The sequence below is a fragment of the Malaclemys terrapin genome, chromosome 6 (assembly GCF_027887155.1).
Source record: "Malaclemys terrapin pileata isolate rMalTer1 chromosome 6, rMalTer1.hap1, whole genome shotgun sequence".
NCBI classification, from domain to species: Eukaryota; Metazoa; Chordata; order Testudines; family Emydidae; genus Malaclemys; species Malaclemys terrapin.
Window position 1 is genome coordinate 41,854,372 of NC_071510.1, and position 20,452 is coordinate 41,874,823.

At 47.8% G+C, this 20,452-nt stretch overlaps 1 protein-coding gene across 4 annotated transcripts in view; it reads right to left on the reverse strand.

The window, feature by feature from the left end:
• The window catches only part of RFX3 (regulatory factor X3), a 230,499-nt gene that overhangs the window by 43,617 nt on the left and 166,430 nt on the right, over window positions 1-20,452 (reverse strand). For all 4 annotated transcript variants that reach the window (XR_008445484.1, XM_054032733.1, XM_054032732.1 and 1 more), the window contains one exon: window positions 15,457-15,576. Coding sequence is in view for 3 of the 4 variants with exons in the window: in XM_054032733.1 (XP_053888708.1) it covers window positions 15,457-15,576 (120 nt within the window). In the remaining variant the exon portion in view is untranslated. The remainder of the gene's footprint in view (window positions 1-15,456; window positions 15,577-20,452) is intronic.

The window sequence follows — 20,452 nt, forward strand, 5'->3', positions numbered from 1 at the left end:
GCTGCTTTCCCAATCAGCCTAGCCTTTCACAGCCGCAGCCTTCTCCAGGACTGCTTTTAACCCCTGTTCTTCAGGAGTGGGGCAGCTGCCCCACTACACACCCTCCCACTTAAGACCACGGGAGAGGGGGGGGAAGAGGGAGAGAGGTGTGTCTATCTCCCCAGCTTCCCTCTTAACCTGCGGCAGGAGAGAGACCTCCTTTGGGCCCAGCTATCTATTAAAAGGAGCAACCTGCTTCCCTCTTCTACAGTCTGGCTCCCCACCATAGCCGGTCCCGTTCCTTTGTAGGTTCCCCTGTCTATCTAAGGCCTGGTCTACACTACGACTTTAATTCGGATTTATCAGCTTTAATTCGAATTAACCCTGCAACCGTCCACACAACGACGCTATTTATTTCGATGTAAAGGGCCCTTTAAATCGATTTCTGTACTCCACCCCGACGAGCGGAGTAGCGCCAAAATCGATTTTAACATTTCGAATTAGGGATAGTGTGGCCGCAATTCGATGGTATTGGCCTCCGGGAGCTATTCCACAGTGCATCATTGTGACCGCTCTGGACAGCAATCTAAACTCGTTTGCACTGGCCAGGTAGACAGGAAAAGCCCCGCGAACATTTGAATTTCATTTCCTGTTTGCCCAGCGTGGAGAGCACAGGTGACCACAGATAGCTCATCAGCACAGGTAACCATGCAGGCTGATAATCGAAAAAGAGCACCAGCATGGACCGTGAGGGAGGTACTGGATCTGATCGCTGTATGGGGAGAGGATTCAGTGCTTGCAGAACTTCGTTCTAAAAGACGAAATGCAAAAACTTTTGAAAAAATCTCCAAGGGCATGATGGAGAGAGGCCACAATAGGGACTCTGAGCAGTGCCGCGTGAAAGTCAAGGAGCTCAGACAAGCCTATCAAAAAACAAAGGAGGCAAACGGTCGCTCCGGGTCAGAGCCGTGGACATGCCGCTTCTACGCCGAGCTGCATGCAATTCTAGGGGGGGCTGCCACCACTACCCCACCTGTGATCGTGGATTCTGGGTCGGGGATAGTCTCATCAGCGACGCCTGAGGATTCTGCCGATGGGGGAGAGGAGGAGGAGGAGGAGGATGAGGATGAGCTTGCAGAGAGCACACAGCACTCCGTTCTCCCCAACAGCCAGGATCTTTTTCTCACCCTGACTGAAGTACCCTCCCAAGCCAGTACCCAAGACTCTGACCCCATGGAAGGGACCTCAGGTGAGTTTACCTTTTAAAACATAAAACTTGTTTTAAAAGCAAACGGTTTTTAATGATTACTTTGCCTGACTTTGCATTCGCGGTCAGTTCAGCTACTGGAAAAGTCTGTTAACGTGTCTGGCAATGGAGCGGAAATCCTCCAGGGACATCTCCATGAAGCTCTCCTGGAGGTACTCCGAAAGCCTTGCCAGAAGGTTTCTGGGCAGTGCATCCTTATTCCCTCCTCCATGGTAAGACACTTGACCACGCCATGCTTGCAGCAAGTAATCTGGTATCATTGCCTGACAAATCCTGGCAGCGTATGGTCCCGGTGTTTGCTGGCATTCAAGCAACATCCATTCTTTATCTTGTTGTGTAATCCTCAGGAGAGTGATATCACTCCTGGTAACCTGGTTGAAATACGGGAACTTAATTAAGGGGACAGAGGTGGCCGTTCCTACTGGGCTGTTTGCCTGTGGCGGAAAATAAATCCTTCCCTGCAGTTAGCCAAGCGCAGATGGGAAATTGGGCCTGAGTTTTTCGCGTTTGGCTAGCAGGGATCTTCCCTGTTACCAGCCACGCGGTGGGGGGAGGGGTACCGTGATCATCCCAGAGAATTCATGGCGGGAGGGAGGCGGCGGCGGGGGGGGGTGGTTAGTTTGGTGCCTGCAGGGATCTTCCCTGATACCAGCCACGCGGTGGGGGGGAGGGGTACAGCGATCATCCCAGAGAATTCATGGCGAGAGGTGGGGGTGGTTAGTTTGTTTTCTGGTGCTGCTGAATGTTAACAGAAAAACCGCAGCAATCTACAGGCTATGCTTGGTATGTGGGAAAGGAGGGCGCAGAAGCTGTAAGACAATGGCTTACCATGGCCGCATGCAAGCCGAATTCTGTTGCCCAGACCTGTGATCTCTAGCAGCAAAGCCACAGGCACTCAGCATTAAGAGGCAAAATGCGACCTTGCACAGAAATCACATGTGCTCTGTAATGTGAATAGTGTTGGTCACCGTGAAAGAGTATAAGCATTGTTCTTCAAAATGTAGCTTTTTAAATAATTCTCTCTTTTTCCCCCTCCCTACAGCAGCTGCAAATTCCTCAAGCCTCCCTCCTCCATCCCGAAGGTTATCACAGATAAGGCGTCGTAAGAAGAGAACGCGAGACGAGATGTTTTCTGAAATTATGGAATCCAGCCGCAGTGACAGAGCTCATCTGAATGAGTGGAAGGAAACAGTTTCAAAGTATAGGAAAGAAGCCAGTGAACGTGAGGACAGGAGGGACCAACGTGAGGACAGGAGGGACCAACGTGAGGACAGGAGAGACGCTCGAGATGAGAGGTGGCGGCAGGAAGACCAGAGGAGGCAGGATGCAACGCTGGGGCTGCTGCGTGAGCAAACAGACATGCTCCAGCGTCTGGTGGAGCTTCAGGAACGGCTGCTGGAAAACAGACTGCCGCTTCAGCCCCTGTTCCACCCTCCCCCCTCCCCATGTTCCGTATCCTCCTCACCCAGACGTGTAAGAACGCGGGGGGGGAGGCTCCGTACACCTTCCCATTCCACCCCAGTAGACAGCCCAAGCAAAAGGCTGTCATTTTTTTAACCTTTTCTTTGTGGCTTTTTCCTTCCCAGCAATCCTCCTCCCAAATACCACCCGGGTTCCCTCCCTCTTTTTCTAATCTATTAATAAAGAATAAATGATTTTTAAATGATAGTGACTTTATTTGGTTTGAAAGAAAGCTGGGGGAAGGGGGAGGGTGGGTTCCTTACAGAAAATCAGTCAATAAAGGGGGCGGGTTTTCATGAAGGAGAAACAAACATATTTCACACTGTAGCCTGGCCAGTCATGAAACTGGTTTTTAAAGCTTCTCTGATGCACAGCGCTTCCTGGTGTGCTCTTCTAATTGCCCTGGTGTCTGGCTGCGCGTAATCAGCAGCCAGGCGATTTGCCTCAGCCTCCCACCCCGCCATAAAGGTCTCCCCCTTACTTTCACAGAGATTGTGGAGCACACAGCAAGCAGAAATAACAATGGGGAGATTTCTTTGGCTGAGGTCAGAGCGAGTCAATAATGATCGCCAGCGACCTTTTAAACGGCCAAATGCACATTCTACCACCATTCTGCACTTGCTTAGCCTGTAGTTAAACAGCTCCTGACTCCTGTCCAGGCTGCCTGTGTATGGCTTCATAAGCCATGGCATTAAGGGGTAGGCTGGGTCCCCAAGAATAACTATTGGCATTTCAACATCCCCAACGGTTATTTTCTGGTCCGGAAAGTAAGTCCCTTGCTGCAGCCCTTTAAACAGAGTAGTGTTCCTGAAGACGCGAGCGTCATGAACCCTTCCCGCCCAGCCCACGTTGATGTTGGTGAAACGTCCCTTGTGATCCACAAGTGCTTGCAGCACCATTGAAAAGTACCCCTTGCGGTTTATGTACTCGGTGGCTTGGTGCTCCGGTGCCAAGATAGGGATATGGGTTCCGTCTATCGCCCCACCACAGTTAGGGAATCCCATTGCAGCAAAACCATCCACTATAGCCTGCACATTTCCCAGAGTCACTAACTTTCGTAGCAGCACCTGAGTGATTGCTTTGGCTACTTGCATCACAGCAGCCCCCACAGTAGATTTGCCCACTCCAAATTGATTCCCGACTGACCGGTAGCTGTCTGGCATTGCAAGCTTCCACAGGGCTATCGCCACGCGCTTCTCAACTGTGAGGGCTGCTCTCATCTTGGTATTCTGTCGTTTCAGGGCAGGGGACAGCAAGTCACAAAGTTCCATGAAAGTGCCCTTACGCATGCGAAAGTTCCGCAGCCACTGGGAATCGTCCCAGACCTGCAACACTATGCGGTCCCACCAGTCTGTGCTTGTTTCCCTTGCCCAGAATCGGCGTTCCATGGATAGAATCTGCCCCATTAACAACATGATCTCCAAAGCACCGGGGCCCGTGGTTTCACAGAATTCTGTATCCGTGTCCATGTCCATGTCAATGTCCTCATCATGCTTGTCGCTGCGCTGCCGCCGCCGCTGCCGCTGCCTCCTCGCCTCGTTTTTCTGGTCCTGGCTGAGCATAAACTCCACGAGAACGCGCGAGGTGTTTACAATATTCATGACTGCTGTCTTGAGCTCAGCGGGCTCCATGCTTGCCGTGGTATGGAGTCTGCAGTGTTCACCCACCCAGGAAAAAAGGCGCGAAAATGGTTGTCTGACGTCCGTTGCTTTCATGCAGGGAGGGAGGGAGGGAGGAGGTGAGGCTGTACCCAGAACCACCTGCGACGATGTTTTTTGTCCCATCAGGCACTGGGATCTTAACCCACAATCCCAATGGGCGCGGGAGACTGCGGGAACTATGGGATAGCTATGGGATAGCTACCCACAGTGCAACGGTGCAGAAATCGACGCTAGCCCCGGTACTTGGACGCACACCACCGAATTAATGTGCTTAGTGTGGCCGCATTCATTTCGACTTTATACAACCTGTTTTTCAAATCCGAATTATATAAATCCCGTAGTGTAGACATACCCTGGGTCTCCACCACAGATCGTCCTGCTCCCGCGTGGGTTCTCAGGTTTAGCTGGGGCCTCTCTGCCCCAGCCCCTTTCTCTCTAGGGGTCTTCATCCACACTGCCACTTCCCTTTGGCCAGTCCCAGACGGAGCCTGATCCTCCGGCCTCTCCCTTCTTTTCTGGGGGAAGGCCATCTTACTTGGCTCCCCTTGTGGCACAGGAAGAACATCCAGTGCCTTCCTTTGGCCACCTCAGGACTAGCCTGGGCCCTGAGAGTCCCGTAGGGGCACTCCCTCTTCCTGTGCCCAGGCTCCCTACAGGCCCAACACATTTGGAGCCCCCCCCTGTTGACTTCACAGGGAGCACTCTGGCTGCTCCCCATTTCCCCGGGTGGAGCCTCTTTGCTCCATTCCGGTAGGGGCACTCTCATTTATAGTGTCCCAGTTGCCCACAGGCGAAACAGTTTTTAGGCCCCGGCACCGGCCTCTAGCCCCAGGTGCCTGGCCCCCAATGAGGTCCATGTGCCCTCCCCCACAGCAGCTGAAGCAGTCCCCATTGCTGCTTGGCGAGCCGGGCCACACAGGCTCTCCAGTAGCAGTCCGCCATTTTCTCCACCTTCCGTGTCTCAACTCTCAGATCCGGGCAATAATTCCACAGTCCTTGCCCTGCCCCTTGTATCAGGGTGACCGTCTATGCCCACTGTGACGGGTTTGATCACAGAAACCCCCTTGGAAGCTGCCACCTGATGTGCAAAGTCTACCTCTGCTCCTGTTTTCCTGTCAGCTCAGGACTCCAGCACCCTGTCTTGTTGAGCCAGACACTCCCGTCTGCTCCAACACAGACCCAGGGTCTGAATCACTTGCCCCAAAGCTGCAAGTTTACCTGAAAACAGCTCACAAAAGTGTGCTTGTCTTTAGCACTCAGATGCCCAACTCCCAATGGGGTCTAAACCCAGATAAATCCGTTTTACCCTGCATAAAGCTTATGCAGAGTAAACTCATAAATTGTTCACACTCTATAACACTGATAGAGAGATATGCACAGTTGTTTGCTCCCCCAGCTATTAATACATATTCTGAGTAAATTACTAAATAAAAAGTGATTTTATTAAATACAGAAAATAGGATTTAAGTGGTTCCAAGTAGTAATGGACAGAACAAAGTAAGTCACCAAGTAAAATAAAATAAAATGTGCAAATCTATGTCTAATCAAACTAAATACAGATAAGTTCCTCACCAGTTCCAGAATGCTCCCTTTTACAGGCTAATCTCCTTTTAGCCTGGGTCCAGCAATCACTCACCCCCCCTGTAGTTACTGTTGTTTGTTCCAGTTACCTTCAAGTATCCTAGGGAGGTGGAGAGGCTCCTTCCTTAGCCAGCTGAAGACCAAATGGAGGGGTCTCCAACAGGTTTAAATAGACTCTCTCTTGTGGGTGGAGACCCCCCTCCTCCCTCCTATGCAAAGTCCAGCTCCAAGATGGAGTTCTGGAGTCACCAGGGCAAGTCACATGTCCCTGCATGACTCAGTCTTTACAGGCCGAAGCCATTGTCCACCTGGTATCTTGTATGTCTCCAGGAAGACTTCTTATGTGGATTGGAGCATTCCAAGATGCATTGTTCCCCAAGTGTTTCCTGATCAGGTACTTAACCTGGCGAATTCCTTCCTAAAGAAGCTGACTAAATGCCTCACAAAGCTTACTTAGAAACCAAGCCAGCATACAGCCCATATTCTTAACCTCAAGTAGAAAATGATATACATGTACAAATAGGATGAATAGATATAGTAGACCATAACCTTTACGGAGATATATTACATAGCACAGGCAGCACAAAACATATTCCAGTTATGTCATACATACATTTATAAGCACCCTCCCACCATAAAGCCTTATTGGGTACACTGTCACACCCACATTCTGCACCATGTGTATCAAAGTGATGACTCAATGGTGCGGCACCTCCTGCTGGTTGTCCTGGGAATTAGCTCTTTTCCAGCTCCGTAGTGCCCTCTGCTGGCTGACGTCTTGCCTGCCTCAGGCCCCGTATCCCTCCCGGACACCAGTGCCCTTTTCCTCAGGGTTCTGCCCCAGCAATACCCCCACACTCTGGGTCTCCCCTCCCAGGGGAACCCCCAACCCTCTAAACCCACCTTGCCTCAGTGGCTACTGTCAGTCATCTAGCCCCTGCTCACTGGGGCAGACTGCAGTCTGTAATGGTCACTCATCATTGGCCTTTGCCTATCCCTGGGCTGCCCCTCTGCAGCCCCAGTACCTTTTGTAGGCCTTCACCAAGGCCTACAGCCTGGGGGTTTACCAGGCTGGAGCTCCCTAGCTCCCCTTGCCCTTCCCCTTCCCCAGCACTGCTCCACCTCAGATACCTTGCTTCCGGGCAACTAGCTAGAGTGAGACTCCTCCAACGCCTGGCTCACAGCTCTTTTATAGGGCCAGCTGTGGCCTGATTGGGGCATGCCCCCAGCTGTGCTTGCTTCCCCAATCAGCCTAGCCTTTCACAGCCGCAGCCCTTTCCAGGTCTGCTTTTAACCCCTGTTTTTCAGGAGTGAGGCAGCCACCCCACTACACCTGCCAAAAAAGATCAGTAAACTCGGTTATATCTGGACTTCCATAAACTTCTCTTCTCCAGACTCCCTTTCTCTCATTTTCCCCCCAATCCGTCCTACTGAACATATTGCATGTAAAGTTACAATGGCACTATATAAATAATAAATAGCTGTTGACTCAAATTCTCTACAACAAACCACCTACATTTATTAAGGAAAGTGAGCAGAAACTAAAGAATAGAAATGCATGGCAAGATGCCTCTTGGATATTACATGGACACACACAAGCAAACTGGTAAGAAAGAAAACTGAACTGAAAACTGTCATATGACTATGAAAGAATAGAAGTCACAGTGGACTAAGTCAAAAGAAGAAGTTACATAAACAGGCAACACCCCTTCTGGATAAATTCTTAAGGTTTGAAGATTTTGCTGTTGCAATGTTGCCAACTTTCATTATTTTATTGAGAGTCTCACACTATTTGGTGTTTTTCTGAAAGATTCAGGACCTGGAGTCATACTATTAAATGAGAATTTGAGCTTTCATTGAGGGGAAAATTTATTTTTTTTTATCCCGCATGGTTTGCTGACAAAAGCTGGAAAATGTGAACCCTGAAGTCTCAAAAAACAAAAAGCAAATTGAAAGACTTCAGAATGTATTATTTAAAAAAAAACCTTTAAGCCAATCTCATGACTTGTGGTTCTGACTCATGATTTTTAATAGAGGAATGTGGCATACTGATCCAGTATGTGAGAGCTGCGTGTAACATACCAAGCTATGTAATGTCATTTTAGTGTTTTGTTCCACCGAAGATCTTGCTCTTGATACTAATGGAAAAAAAGCAGCCCCTGGTTTAAAATTAGCAAAATGCAAATGGTAATTTTAACAGCTTGCAGCGCCACAAGCAACCAAAGCTAAATCTGTTAATGATTAGGAAATTAAAGAAACCCAAATTAGGGTTACCATATTTCCACAATCAAAAAAGAGGACACTTGGGGGGGGGGGGGGGAAGCCCCGCTCTAGCCCCGCCCCCACCCTGCCCCATCCACTCCCTCCCACTTTCCACCCCCTGACTGCCCCCCTCAGAACCCCCAACCCCCCCGCTCCTTATCCCCTGACTGCCCCCTCCTGGGACCCCTGCCACTAACTGCCCCCTAGGACCCCACCCCCTATCTAAGCTTTTGTCAGCAAACCATGCGGGATAAAAAAAATAAATTTTCCCAATGAGGTCCATGTGCCCTCCCCCACAGCAGCTGAAGCAGTCCCCATTGCTGCTTGGCGAGCCGGGCCACACAGGCTCTCCAGTAGCAGTCCGCCATTTTCTCCACCTTCCGTGTCTCAACTCTCAGATCCGGGCAATAATTCCACAGTCCTTGCCCTGCCCCTTGTATCAGGGTGACCGTCTATGCCCACTGTGACGGGTTTGATCACAGAAACCCCCTTGGAAGCTGCCACCTGATGTGCAAAGTCTACCTCTGCTCCTACCTTGTCCCCTGACTGCTCCCTCCTGAGAACGCCCCACCCTAACTGCCCATCTCGGACCCTACCTGTCCCCTGACTGCCCCGACCCTTATCCACACCCCTACACCATATTCACACCCCCACCCCCAGACAGACCCCTGGGACTCCCATGCCCTATCCAACTGCTCCCCGCCCCCTGACAGGACCCCCAGAACTCCCAACCCATCCAACCTCCTCTGCTCCCTGCCTGCCTCGACCCCTCTCCACACCCCTGCCTCCCTGACAGACCCCCCAGAACCCCAAATCCATCTAACCCCCCCCGCTCCCTGTTCCTGACTGTCCCAACCCCTCTCCACACCCCTACCACCGACAGCCCCCCCCCCAAACTCCCGACCCATCCAACCCCCCCCCCGATTGCTCCCCTTCTCCAACTCCCTGGCCCCCTTACCGTGCCGCTCAGCTTAGAGCAGGTGTCTGGCCCCGTCCCGCCCAAGCAGCATGCTGAGACTGTAGAGGAGAGGGGAAGCAGGGGAGGGGCTCTGGCCGCCACTGCCAGCCCCGCCGCCGCGTTCCCTCACAGGCGCACAGCCCTGCCCCCCAGTGCTGCCGGGCGGCGTGCTAACGCTGCAGGGGATGGGGGGAGCCGGGAAGGGGCTTTGGCTGCCGCGGCCCCAATGCGAGCGGCACTCGGCAGCCCTGTCAGCCGCTTTTCGGTCGATAGCCAACTGGGGGGAAATCCCGGACATTTTTAGAAATCCCCCCCAGACGGCTATTTAAAGAGCGAAAAGCCAGACACGTCTGGGGAAATCCGGACGTATGGTAGCCCTACCCAAATGCTTTAATAACTTACTGTATACACAAAAACCTACAGATAATGTACAGATATCTGAAAAATATTTAGATATTTTTAGTACTCTTTGGTGAGTGGATCGGTTCAAAGGTTACGCTAGCTGTTAAACAGTATTTGAAGAACTGTAACTGTCCTGCAAGTGCACTGTTGCACATCTACAATGAACCCCCAACAAGTGACCTGGCGACCTTATTAGAAATGCATCCATTTGCAATCAAAGGCAAGAAAACATTAGACAGTCTAAAGAATGTGAACTTTCTTTGATGAAAACAACTTTAAAAATCTCTCATCAGTTCAATGCCCAGAACAGAAGTTAATTATAGCTAAGATGAAAATGAGAATCACAAGACAACAATGAACAAATGAGGGTTCCAACACTTAGCAAAGCAACAACCAGTGTTGAGACATATCTATCTGGCTGGAAGCCAAAGCAGAGCTAAATCATTTTTAGATCATGATGTTACATCAGCTCTACAACTGCACAGTCCAAACACCTGGGCTTGTTCAAAAGGAAACTGAAGGCTGTTTTCTTAAACACTAAATTGGGAAGCTGATTAGTATTATAATATCTGAATTTCTTTAACATTGCTTTAGAGATTGTATTATAACCAAACTATAGCATAGTTCTATAGATTGCAAAATTTGTATAGATTTTGATGCATTATACTGTTTTTTTGAGAAAAGAATAATGTTACACTTCCATATTTTTTAGTGTAGCTTATAAGGCCAAACTGTTTTAAAAGGGTCCATAAAGCTACAGGAAGAGAAGCTGCAGACTGATAAATTGGTTGTGTTAGCAATTAGGCAGTGTAATAGCCTGGATATGATTTGGCTACGAATTTAAAAAAAAATGGATAAGATAGAGGAGTCAAGAATGGTCTCTTTACATTTATGTCCCAGAGAATGATATGAATGAATTTCTACAAGTAGCAAACACTTTGAGTTAAGTAATCAGAAAATCCAAGGAGAGAGGTGATGGAAAAGATGTTATCTTTGGATCAGACAAAAACAAAACAAAAACAAGTTTTCTGTGCACTGAGACAGGGATAGAAAACACAGAGCAGGCATAATTAGTTGCTACCTCCAAAAGTTCAAAGAAGCGTTTGAAATTATCCTTGGAAGGTACAGGAGGTAGACAACAGCAATTTTACTTGTGGAAACGGAGTCCATACCATATTGAATCAAACTGGAAACATGCAATGGTTATTGTACTAAGGAAGAATGCTCCCACCCGGAAAGGACACCTGCTTAAATATTAATTTTCCCTAGAGTGAGATAGATGACTCAAAACAGAATATATTATTGTACATTAAATTAAAAGGATTCAACAGGCTATATCAGAAGTGGACAAACTATGGACCCTCCTGCCTGGCCCCTGAACTCCTGGGAGGCTCGCCCCCAGCCCCTCCCATGCTGTTCCCCCTCCCCCGCAGCCTCAGCTCGCCCTGCCGCTGGCGCAACACTCTGGACGCACAGCTGCAGAGCTGGGGCAGCGCAGCTGCAGAGCCAGGGCCTGACCCGCTGCTCTGTGCTGTGCTGGCTCCCGCCGGGAGGTGTGGCTGTAGCGCTGCCAGACACCAGTGCTCCAGGCAGCTCAGTAAGGGGGCAGGGAGCGGGTGGATAGAGGGCAGGGGAGTTCCGGGTGGTGGTCAGGGTGCGGGGGTGTGGATAGGGGTTGGGGTGGTCAGAGGGCGGGGAACAGGAATTGAATGGGGGCAGGGGTCCCGGGGAGGCAGTCAGGAAGGAAAGGAGGGATTGGATGGGGCGGCGTGGGGCAGTCAGGGGCAGGGGTTCTGGGGGCGGTCAGGGGACAGGGAGAAGGGGTGGTTGGATGGGGCAGGGGTCCCGGGGGAGCAGTCAGGAATGAGAGGAGGGTTTGGATGGGGTGGCAGGGGGCAGTCTGGGACAGAGGTTCTGGGGGCTGTCAGGGGACAGGGAATGCGGGGGTTGGATGAGGCAGGAGTCCCGGGGGGGCCGTCAGGGGGCGAGAAGCAGGAGAGGTTGGATAGGGGGTGGGGCCAGGCCACGCCTGGCTGTTTGGGGAGGCTGCCCTCAGGCCAAAAAGTTTGCCCACCCTTGGGCAGAGCTAAGGGGGAACTTGACAGTAGGGCTACGTCTACACTTCGAGTTGGGAGTGTGATCCCTCACTCAAAGAGACATACGTTTGCTAGCTCTCATCAAGTTGGCATATGAAAAACAGAATGTAGTCGCAGCAGTGTGAGTGGCAGGAGGGACTAGCCATCGAGAGTAGGTGCCTACGGTCTCCGATAAGCACATACTCGGGGCTTAGCCTGTCCTGCAGCTCATACTGCCATGGCTATCTTTATTTTTAGCATGTCTCCTCTGATGTATTAATAGAGAGCAATCATATTTCCCCTCAGCCTTCATTTGATTAACTTAAACAAGCCACACTCCTTGAGTCTCCCCTCCTAAGGTTTCCTCTCCATTCCTCTAATCATCCTACTAGTCTTTCTATGCACCAATTCTGCAACAAAAATTCTGCACCAAATGTGGCCCAGAAGCCCCCTCCCCCTCCCTATGTGCCCCTGAAGCCCCCCTACCTGTTGTCCCAACATGGCCCTGCCACCCCCCATCCCCATGTGACCCTGGAGCCCCCTCCCATTCAGCCCCGGCTCAGTGCTCTCAACCCATTAGCTCCTAACCTGCTCCCCAGTCTGTCCCCCCACTAGCCTTTCTGAACCCCAGTCTGTGACTTCTTAGCAGCCCTGTGTGCCCCACTCTGTCTCCATGGGCAGGCTGCTGTGATGAACACAGCTGGCTGCTAGCTGTTACTGCCAGTCAGCCAGCTGTTCTGGTGCCACTGCAGCCTCTGCTGGGTGAAAGGTGGAACTGCAGCACTTCTTGGGCAGAATGTATTTTCTGCAGAAAAAAAATTCTGCACTGGACATGAATTCTGCATGTGCGCAGAGGTGTAGAATGCCCCCAGGAGTATAAGATGCTTAGGATTCAAGCAGGTAGTTATTGTGATCTGAGAAAGACTAATTTGATTTTTGAGATGAAAGCAAAATTGGTCTTCAGAACTACTTTATCATGATGGAAAATGAAGTATTTACTCCTGGGGGAATTCTGCACCCCTGCAGATGTGCAGAATTCATGTCCCCCGCAGATTTCTTTGCTTCCCCACAGAAAAATGACTTTCTGACGTGGAAGCAACAAGAGCAGTCATGCAACTCTCCCCAGCAGTACGTTTTGGGTGCCCAGGGCAGCTGGCAGAGAGGTAAATCACTGCAGGGCAGGAGGCAGGACTGGGGAAGACCCGGCTGGTGGCTCCCACCCTGTGCCATGCTCAGCTGCTTGTCCTGGCTGGGCTTGAAAGGACTTCCTCTTCCCCTGCACGACATCTGGAGCCGGGTCAGACCCACCCCCTGATTTCACCCCAGGCTGCACAAAGCTCTGCAAACACCCCCCCTTCCTCCTGCTTCCTGCACCTATCGCTCTTCAGCTACAGGGGAAGGGAACACTGTATGGGAAGCTTCTCCCCCATCTGCCTAACCCCCATGCATCCACCCTGCCACCAAGGCTCACCCCCCACCCTGCACCCAGAACCCCCCTGCCAAGCCCCACTCCCCCTGCACCTGGACCACCCCAATGAGCCACCTGCACCAGATCCCCACCCCACTGAGCCCCAACCAGCTGTACCCACCCTACTGAGCCCCACTCCCCTACCACTGAACCCCCCACACCCAGACCCCCCTGCCAAGCTCTATCCCCCCCACACACAGACCTCCCCCCAGTGAGCCCCAACCACCTTCACCTAGACCTCCCCTGCAGAGTCCAATTACCATTGCACCCAGAACCCCCCGACAAGCAACTATGTATCCAGATTTCCCTCTGCACCCAGATCCCCCCTGAGCCGCCCGCACCCAGACTGCCCTATACACAACCCTCTCTACCCACACCTGGATCCCCCCACACTAAGCCCCTCCTGCCAGGCTGAGCCTGCCTGCCCACACCTTGTGCACCTGGCACAGAGGGGCAGGGCCCTGGGATGTTTCTGGGGCAGGCACTGTCCTTGCGCTGTGTCAGGGTTGGGTGCAGCCTCACTGCTGAGTCCGTGTCCTGGGGAGAGGAGGGGGAGGAGGGGGAGGAAGGGGGGAGCTGCAGAGTGATCTCCCACCTCTGTGCAGCCAGTGGCCTGTGGCCCCCAATGCCATACTGGAGCCTCCACATTTATTTGACAAATAAAATTTGCAGAATTTTGCAGAATTTTAAAATATTGTGTGCAGAATTTTTAGGCACATAATTTTTTTTTTTTTTGGCGCAGAATGCCCTCAGGAGTAAATATTGTAGCTCAATGATCTTGTCTCCAATGCTATCTGAACTGACATTATAGCTTTGAGATTGAAGATGGATTTTAGGTCCTGACTGTTTTTGAGACAACAAAAAATGTTGAGTACACTGTATGGGACTGCTCCTCTTTCTCTAGTGCTTGTGAGATGTCTTCGTTGACTTCCTGAGTTTTTCTGGATTCCTTGATTTCAAAGATATCAAATATTTTGTTTTGTGGTATCACATCAGCCTATCAAATATATATGTATTTGTCTTGAATTGTCCGTAGAACCCACACATCTAAGGCAGTCTTTTTCAAACATATGCAAATCTCTGCAGTCTCTCTCTGCCATCTTGGGTCCTTGTGGTTACATACTCCAAGGGAAGACAGATGGTTTTACTGCCACCTCCCTTCCTTGGAATTTTCCAGTGAATGGAGCTGCTTTAAATTACAGCTGGGATTCCACAGAAGCACTACTAGTGGCAGCTGCTGAGAGAAAACATTTAATCAAAGCATATCTAGATGACATTGGTCATGTCGGTTCCAGGCCAGCACCTCCCCTCTTTTTTGGTAGGGATGATACACTATGTTTCCTATTGCAAAGGGGAAGTCAATCCCTGGCTAAATTGGATCCATTGCCTTATAAGTCCACATACAAGATATAATAGTACAATATGAACAATGGAGTAGGAAATTCAAAGTATTTTATCAGATTTAATCAATTTGGGAGAAAATAATCCAAAAGATTGTCCAGGTGATAAATTTCAAGACAATTATATTATACTTTGTTTTTAGTATCAATATTTGCAACTTTACCATTGTCTTTTGGAACTTTTTGGCTAACTTGTATCTGGAAACTTCAGAACAAACTAAACAGAAGTTCAATTCTGATCTCATTAGAAGTCAAATTTTAAAGATTAGTAAACAAGAATACAGTGTTTTAAGAAATATATCAGGACCATCTCTTGCAGTCTTTTAAACCTTTTTTCTTTTTTTGAGGAAATTCAAAGTTTAATGCAAATTATCTCTAAATCAAGAAACAATCCTGATACTTCTATAATTTTTTTAGCACAGTACTTAACACATTTTGGGAAAGAACTCACACCCAAACCTTTTTCTAACAAAGTACAGTGTAAAGCTAGCCTGATTTGTCCCCAATGACGGGAATAGAACACAGGTCTCCTAATGCCCACTCTGATGCCCAGTACACTACAGTGTATCACACAGCTTCTCCTTACAATACCTGTTTAAAATACCAATGGGGGAGAAAAAAAACCCATATGCAAAGATGCCATCTCCATGCAAGAATAACAGTATCTATTTAGTGGGTCAGAATGGCAAATAAGTCTTTTATATTAAAAAGCACATACATAAGCATCCCACACTCCTGTAAAAACGCAAAAGACAACGTTACTCCCTTTTGCTGTAAAATTTATGCATACTAGAGAGGTTAATTAACTACTTAATATAGACAAGTAATTTCCAAAAATGCTGATAGGAGTTTGGCATCACATTTAAGCAATCCTCCCAGGTTTCAAGTGCTAGAAATATGAAAAAATGTTTATTTAATATAGTTACAATTTCCACACTGTACCTCTGTTTCTGCTGCATGGGTTGTTGTCTCATAGCCATATATTGCATGTCCTCTTGTAGCCGATTAAGAGGAGAATCTGGCTTGACACGAATCCCATAGTAATGATATTTGGAGTTCCCCCTTTACGAAAGGATAAGAATTAAGGGGAAAAAGTTGATCAAACAAAAATTATTTGTCAGACTGTTTTTTTTCTTTAAAGTCTTACAATTTACCTCTAATGGAAAATAGGGTGCAGAAATTGGACCTGATTCTCCTCTCCAATTTCTTCCCCTGATTCACCAATTTATACTTGTATACCATTGGGTTCATAAGATCACCTCCTTTCCCTTACATCAGTGTAAACCAGGAGTATCAGGCCCAGTAAATGCCCCTTAAATTGACTCATATGCAGAGACAATAATCCATACAATCCGGATCCAAAAGATCCATAATAAATCTGTGGGAAGAAACCCTGACAAAGTAAATTTGGTAATCTAAAGTTTCAACTAAACTTCAATGTCAGTGATCTCAAGAAACTTGATCTAATGGTCTTTGTTTTAATCTTATTTGTATGTGTGTGTATATATATATATATACACACATATATATATATATACACACATATATACACACATATATACACACATATATACACACACACACACACACACACACACACACACACACACACAGTGGTGAGCTGGAACCTGTTAGCACCGGTTCGCGCGAACCAGTTGTTAAAAGGGTGGGCAAATTCCAGCCCGCAGGACCATCCTGTTGGCCTGCCTGAGCTCCCGGCCGGGGAGGCTCCCCCGGCCCCTCCCCTGCCTTCCCCACTCTCGCAGAGCCCGGCAGCAGCGCTCTGGACCCCTCCTGGGCAGCTCGGCAGCTCCTGCCGCTTTGAGCGGCATGGTAAGGGGGTGGGGCTGCGAGCTCCAGTGAGCCACGCAGCATCCATACACACTGCCCTGAGCTGCATGGTAAGGGGGCCGGGCCAGGGCTGGGAGGAGGGTTTGGATAAGGAACAGGGAACGGTTGGAGGGGGCAGAGGTTTTGGGGGTAGGGACGGTCAGGGGATGGGGAACGGGGGGGGGGGGGTTGGGTAGGCGTGGGAGTTCCAGGGGTCTGTTGGGGTGGTGATGGATGGGGTCGGCGCAGTCAGGGGACAGGGAGCGGGGCGAGTTGGGTAGGGGGTGGGGCCCTGGGGGGCAGTTAGGATGGGGAGTCTCGGGCTTGTACTCACTGGGCAGCACTTAATAACCGTCGGCACTTCGGGGGCGGGTCGTTCACTCACTCTGGGTCTTCAGTGGCACCAAAGGACCCGCTGCCAAAGTGCCGCCAAAAACCCAGAGCGAGTGAAGGACCCGCCACCGAAGTGCCGCCAAAGACCCAGTAGGGAACCGGTTATTAACATTCTGGCAGCTCATCACTGTATATATAAAACTTTTAAGCATAACATGATATTTTTGTAGAGACTTGAAATCACAATTTTTGAAACAGAACAAAAATAGGAAAACACATTGTTCATGTGAATAAAACAACAGTGAAATCCTGTCATTACTGATTTTGAAAAATATTTTATAAGCCATTATTTGTATTCTTCAACGATATATCTTTCAGGTGGTAAGGCTTAAGTTATAAATCAGAACTCTGTGAAAAACTGCCATTGATGACAAGAAGAGAAAAAAATGCTGTGGAAATGGGGAATTTCTACCTGAAGCAAATTCACAATTTTGGACAGCAACAGAACAATTATATAGTTATTATTAGTTTGCACATACTGATGAAAATATCAGTTTTTCCATATGCCAATGTTAGTAAAGAGAATATCAGTACTTGTACTTTTGCATAGCACTAAATATAGTAAGTTCACTATTAGTGTTCTTTCAGTTTTCTTCCTTCCAGAGACAAAAGGAAGGACTTTTTAAAGTTTTAGTAGACCTTTACTATATAGTGCCAGATCTTTGAGTGCAGCCATAACACAGAGTGCAAGGCAGCAGATGGTGTGCTAAGATAACTTAGAGCTTGTCATAAACATATAGTTAAGGGTAGCATAAAATCCCTCCTTTACCTGTAAAGAGTTAATCCCTCCTTTATCTGTAAAGGGTTAAGAAGCTCAGATAACCTAGTTGGCACCTGACCAAAAGGACCAATAAGGGGAGAAGATACTTTCAAATCTGTGGGGGAAGGTTGTTTGTTTTGTCTCCTTGTGTGTTCTCTCTGGGTCAGCGAGGAACCAGGGCAGGGAAAATACATCTCCCTAAGCCATATCTGAACTAAGCATCCAATATTACAGAAATAATAAGTAATAGCAAGGAAATGCGTTAGATTACCTTTTGTTTTAGCTTGTGAATTTTCCCTGTGCTAAGAGGAGGTTTATCCCTGTTTTTGTAACTTTAAAGTTTTGCCTAGAGGGGAAATCCTCTGTGTTTTGAATCTGACTACCCTGTAAATTACCTTCCATCCTGATTTTACAGAGGTGCTTCTTCTACTTTTTCTTTATAATAAAGTTCTGTTTTTTAAGAATCTGATTGGGTTTTTGTGTCCTAAAAACCCAAGGGTCTGTTCTGTGCTCACCTTGGTTACTCTCAAGCCTCCCCAGGAAAGGGGGTGAAGGGGCTTTGGGGGATATTTTGGGGAAACAGGAACTCCAAGTGATTCTTTTCCTGAATCTTTATCTAACTCACTTGGTGGTGTCAGCAGTACTCATCCAAGGACAAGGAAGGATTTGTGCCTTGAGGAAGTTTTTAACCTAAGCTGGTAGAAATAAGCTTAGGGGGTCTTTCATGCGTGTCCCCACATCTGTACCCCAGAGTTCAGAGTGGGGAGGGAACCCTGACAAAGCTCCCCTTTGTACTGCCCTGATCTTGGTGTTGCTTTATAGATGGCTGTTTCAGCCTTAGGTGTCTTCTAACTTTTGTTGGCTTTCAATGGCAACTGGGGATGAAAAAAACATCTGAGGATAGTTGTTGTGTAGGAAATGTTCCAGTCACACCTCCTTTTCTGCAGTCATACCCTCTCATTCCTGCTATGCCAGTAATAAGCAGTTTGTGTGGCATATGCATTCCTATTTTGGCTTTGCACCACTATAACAAAGTTTCTGTTATCCTGACATTAGATTAGCTAGGGTTATATGCACTTTTGTTGGCTGAAAACTTTGGTCATCTCCTAGGAAAATATTGCAAGAATTTGGTGTTCTGAGCAAGACTCCACATACTGGATGACCTCCCTCCACTTGAAGAAGGACACATAAGTGCTACATTAGAAGCCTTGTTTTAAAGAATTTAAGTAGTAAATTGAAGCTATTAATGTTTTTAAAGTGATTGCAGAGGGTTCTTCTTTTCATGGAGGATATGAAATAGCAGCTAATGAAGAGTAGTGGGCAGGATCTATGACCTCACCACCCTTCTGAAGTGATGGCATTGTGTATCTAATACTGTCAGAGCTAAGAAGTATTAGCTCTCTGCTGCTTGGTTTATACAGCTCTTTAGTTTTATACACGATCTATGAAATCAAAGAGACACTTTGCTGTGCCTACAGTGGCAACTCCTGAAATTTGTAAGAATTTACCAGATATTTCAGTGACGGCCTTATAGCAGTATCTATTGAACTATATACAATGGAAAAAAGAGTATGTGTATGGATTCTACAATATCCTAAAGGCTGTGTGCTGTTAAAACTGAACTGGCAGGGCTTACCCGGAGCTGCTGAAAGTTACAAATTTTCTAATAATCCTGATGAAGGCTGCAAAATGCTGTCCCTGTTTCTATGGAAACAGATTATAGACAGGTAAAAAGGGGCTTTAAAATAATCAGTAAATCATCATGGACCAGGCTGTGATACCTGTACTGATGATGAATAGTACCTTATACCATGTGTAGTCCAACTGACTTCAATTTGACTATTTGTGAAGTAACATATTACTCAGGGTGAGTAAGTAAGTCATAATCTGTTCCTGGACATGTGTAAGCTCAATGTACTTGATTATACCCATGCACACACACACACTAGTGCACATGTACACACACATATGCATTTAAAATTACCTGATATATAGTAATGCAAACAGGAGCAACCCGTAATCAAATGTTGTTAGAACTTTTGCAGCGTTCAGTGGCTTAGGTTGAGCAAGGCTAACAATATTAGAGGCACCAATGCTCCTAGAGGCTTCAGGCTTGTCAGTCTATAATAATTTTGGTTCCAGACTTCAAACTTTTTAAGCACACATGAACCCCTGCACCTGTATGGAGCCCTACTGCCTTCAATAGGGCTGAGCACAGGGGCAGTAATCTGCCCGTGTATAGTCAAATGCAGGATTGGGGCCTTTGTAGAAAAACATTCTAAGTACAAACAACATTTTAATGTGTTTTTAAACCTATGGAACTAGTGTTTTTCTCCTTATTTAAAAAAAAAGGATAACATTTTTTGGCCCACATTGGGGCTTATAAGACTGGATACAAATTGATGGATGAAATAAGATTTCAGAACGCTTAAGAAAATAATGATCAACAGCTGGACATGGTCAATATCTTAGCATGACATGATGATAATCTACCCTAAATGATCAACACAACTGCCCCTACACATTCTTTTCTTTCACTCTGTCTAACTGCCACCTGTGACCTACAAAACAACAATGGTAGATACTACAGCATAGAGGTGGAGAGCTCTTTCTGATGCAGCTGATAGTAGACATCTCTGTATGACTATGGCTAAAGCTAAGAAACTCTCATCAGTGACTGGACAACATAGTTATGACCAGACAAAACTGTTCTGTGCAGCAGTAATTCAAATGCTCCCTCTCAGTTAATGTTTTGAGCATAGCTTGGCACAAGGAGTTTACCATCTGTATTTTACAAACAAAAGTGACAATAGTGCACCAGTGAGAGGCATCCACTGGATCAGTAGCAAAATATAAATGAGACAAATGGATGTGCTGGGAAGATGTAGAGTGCAATGGACAAAATGGACCAGGCTCCTCATGACTAGTAAAATCCAGTTATCCTTAAATAAATTG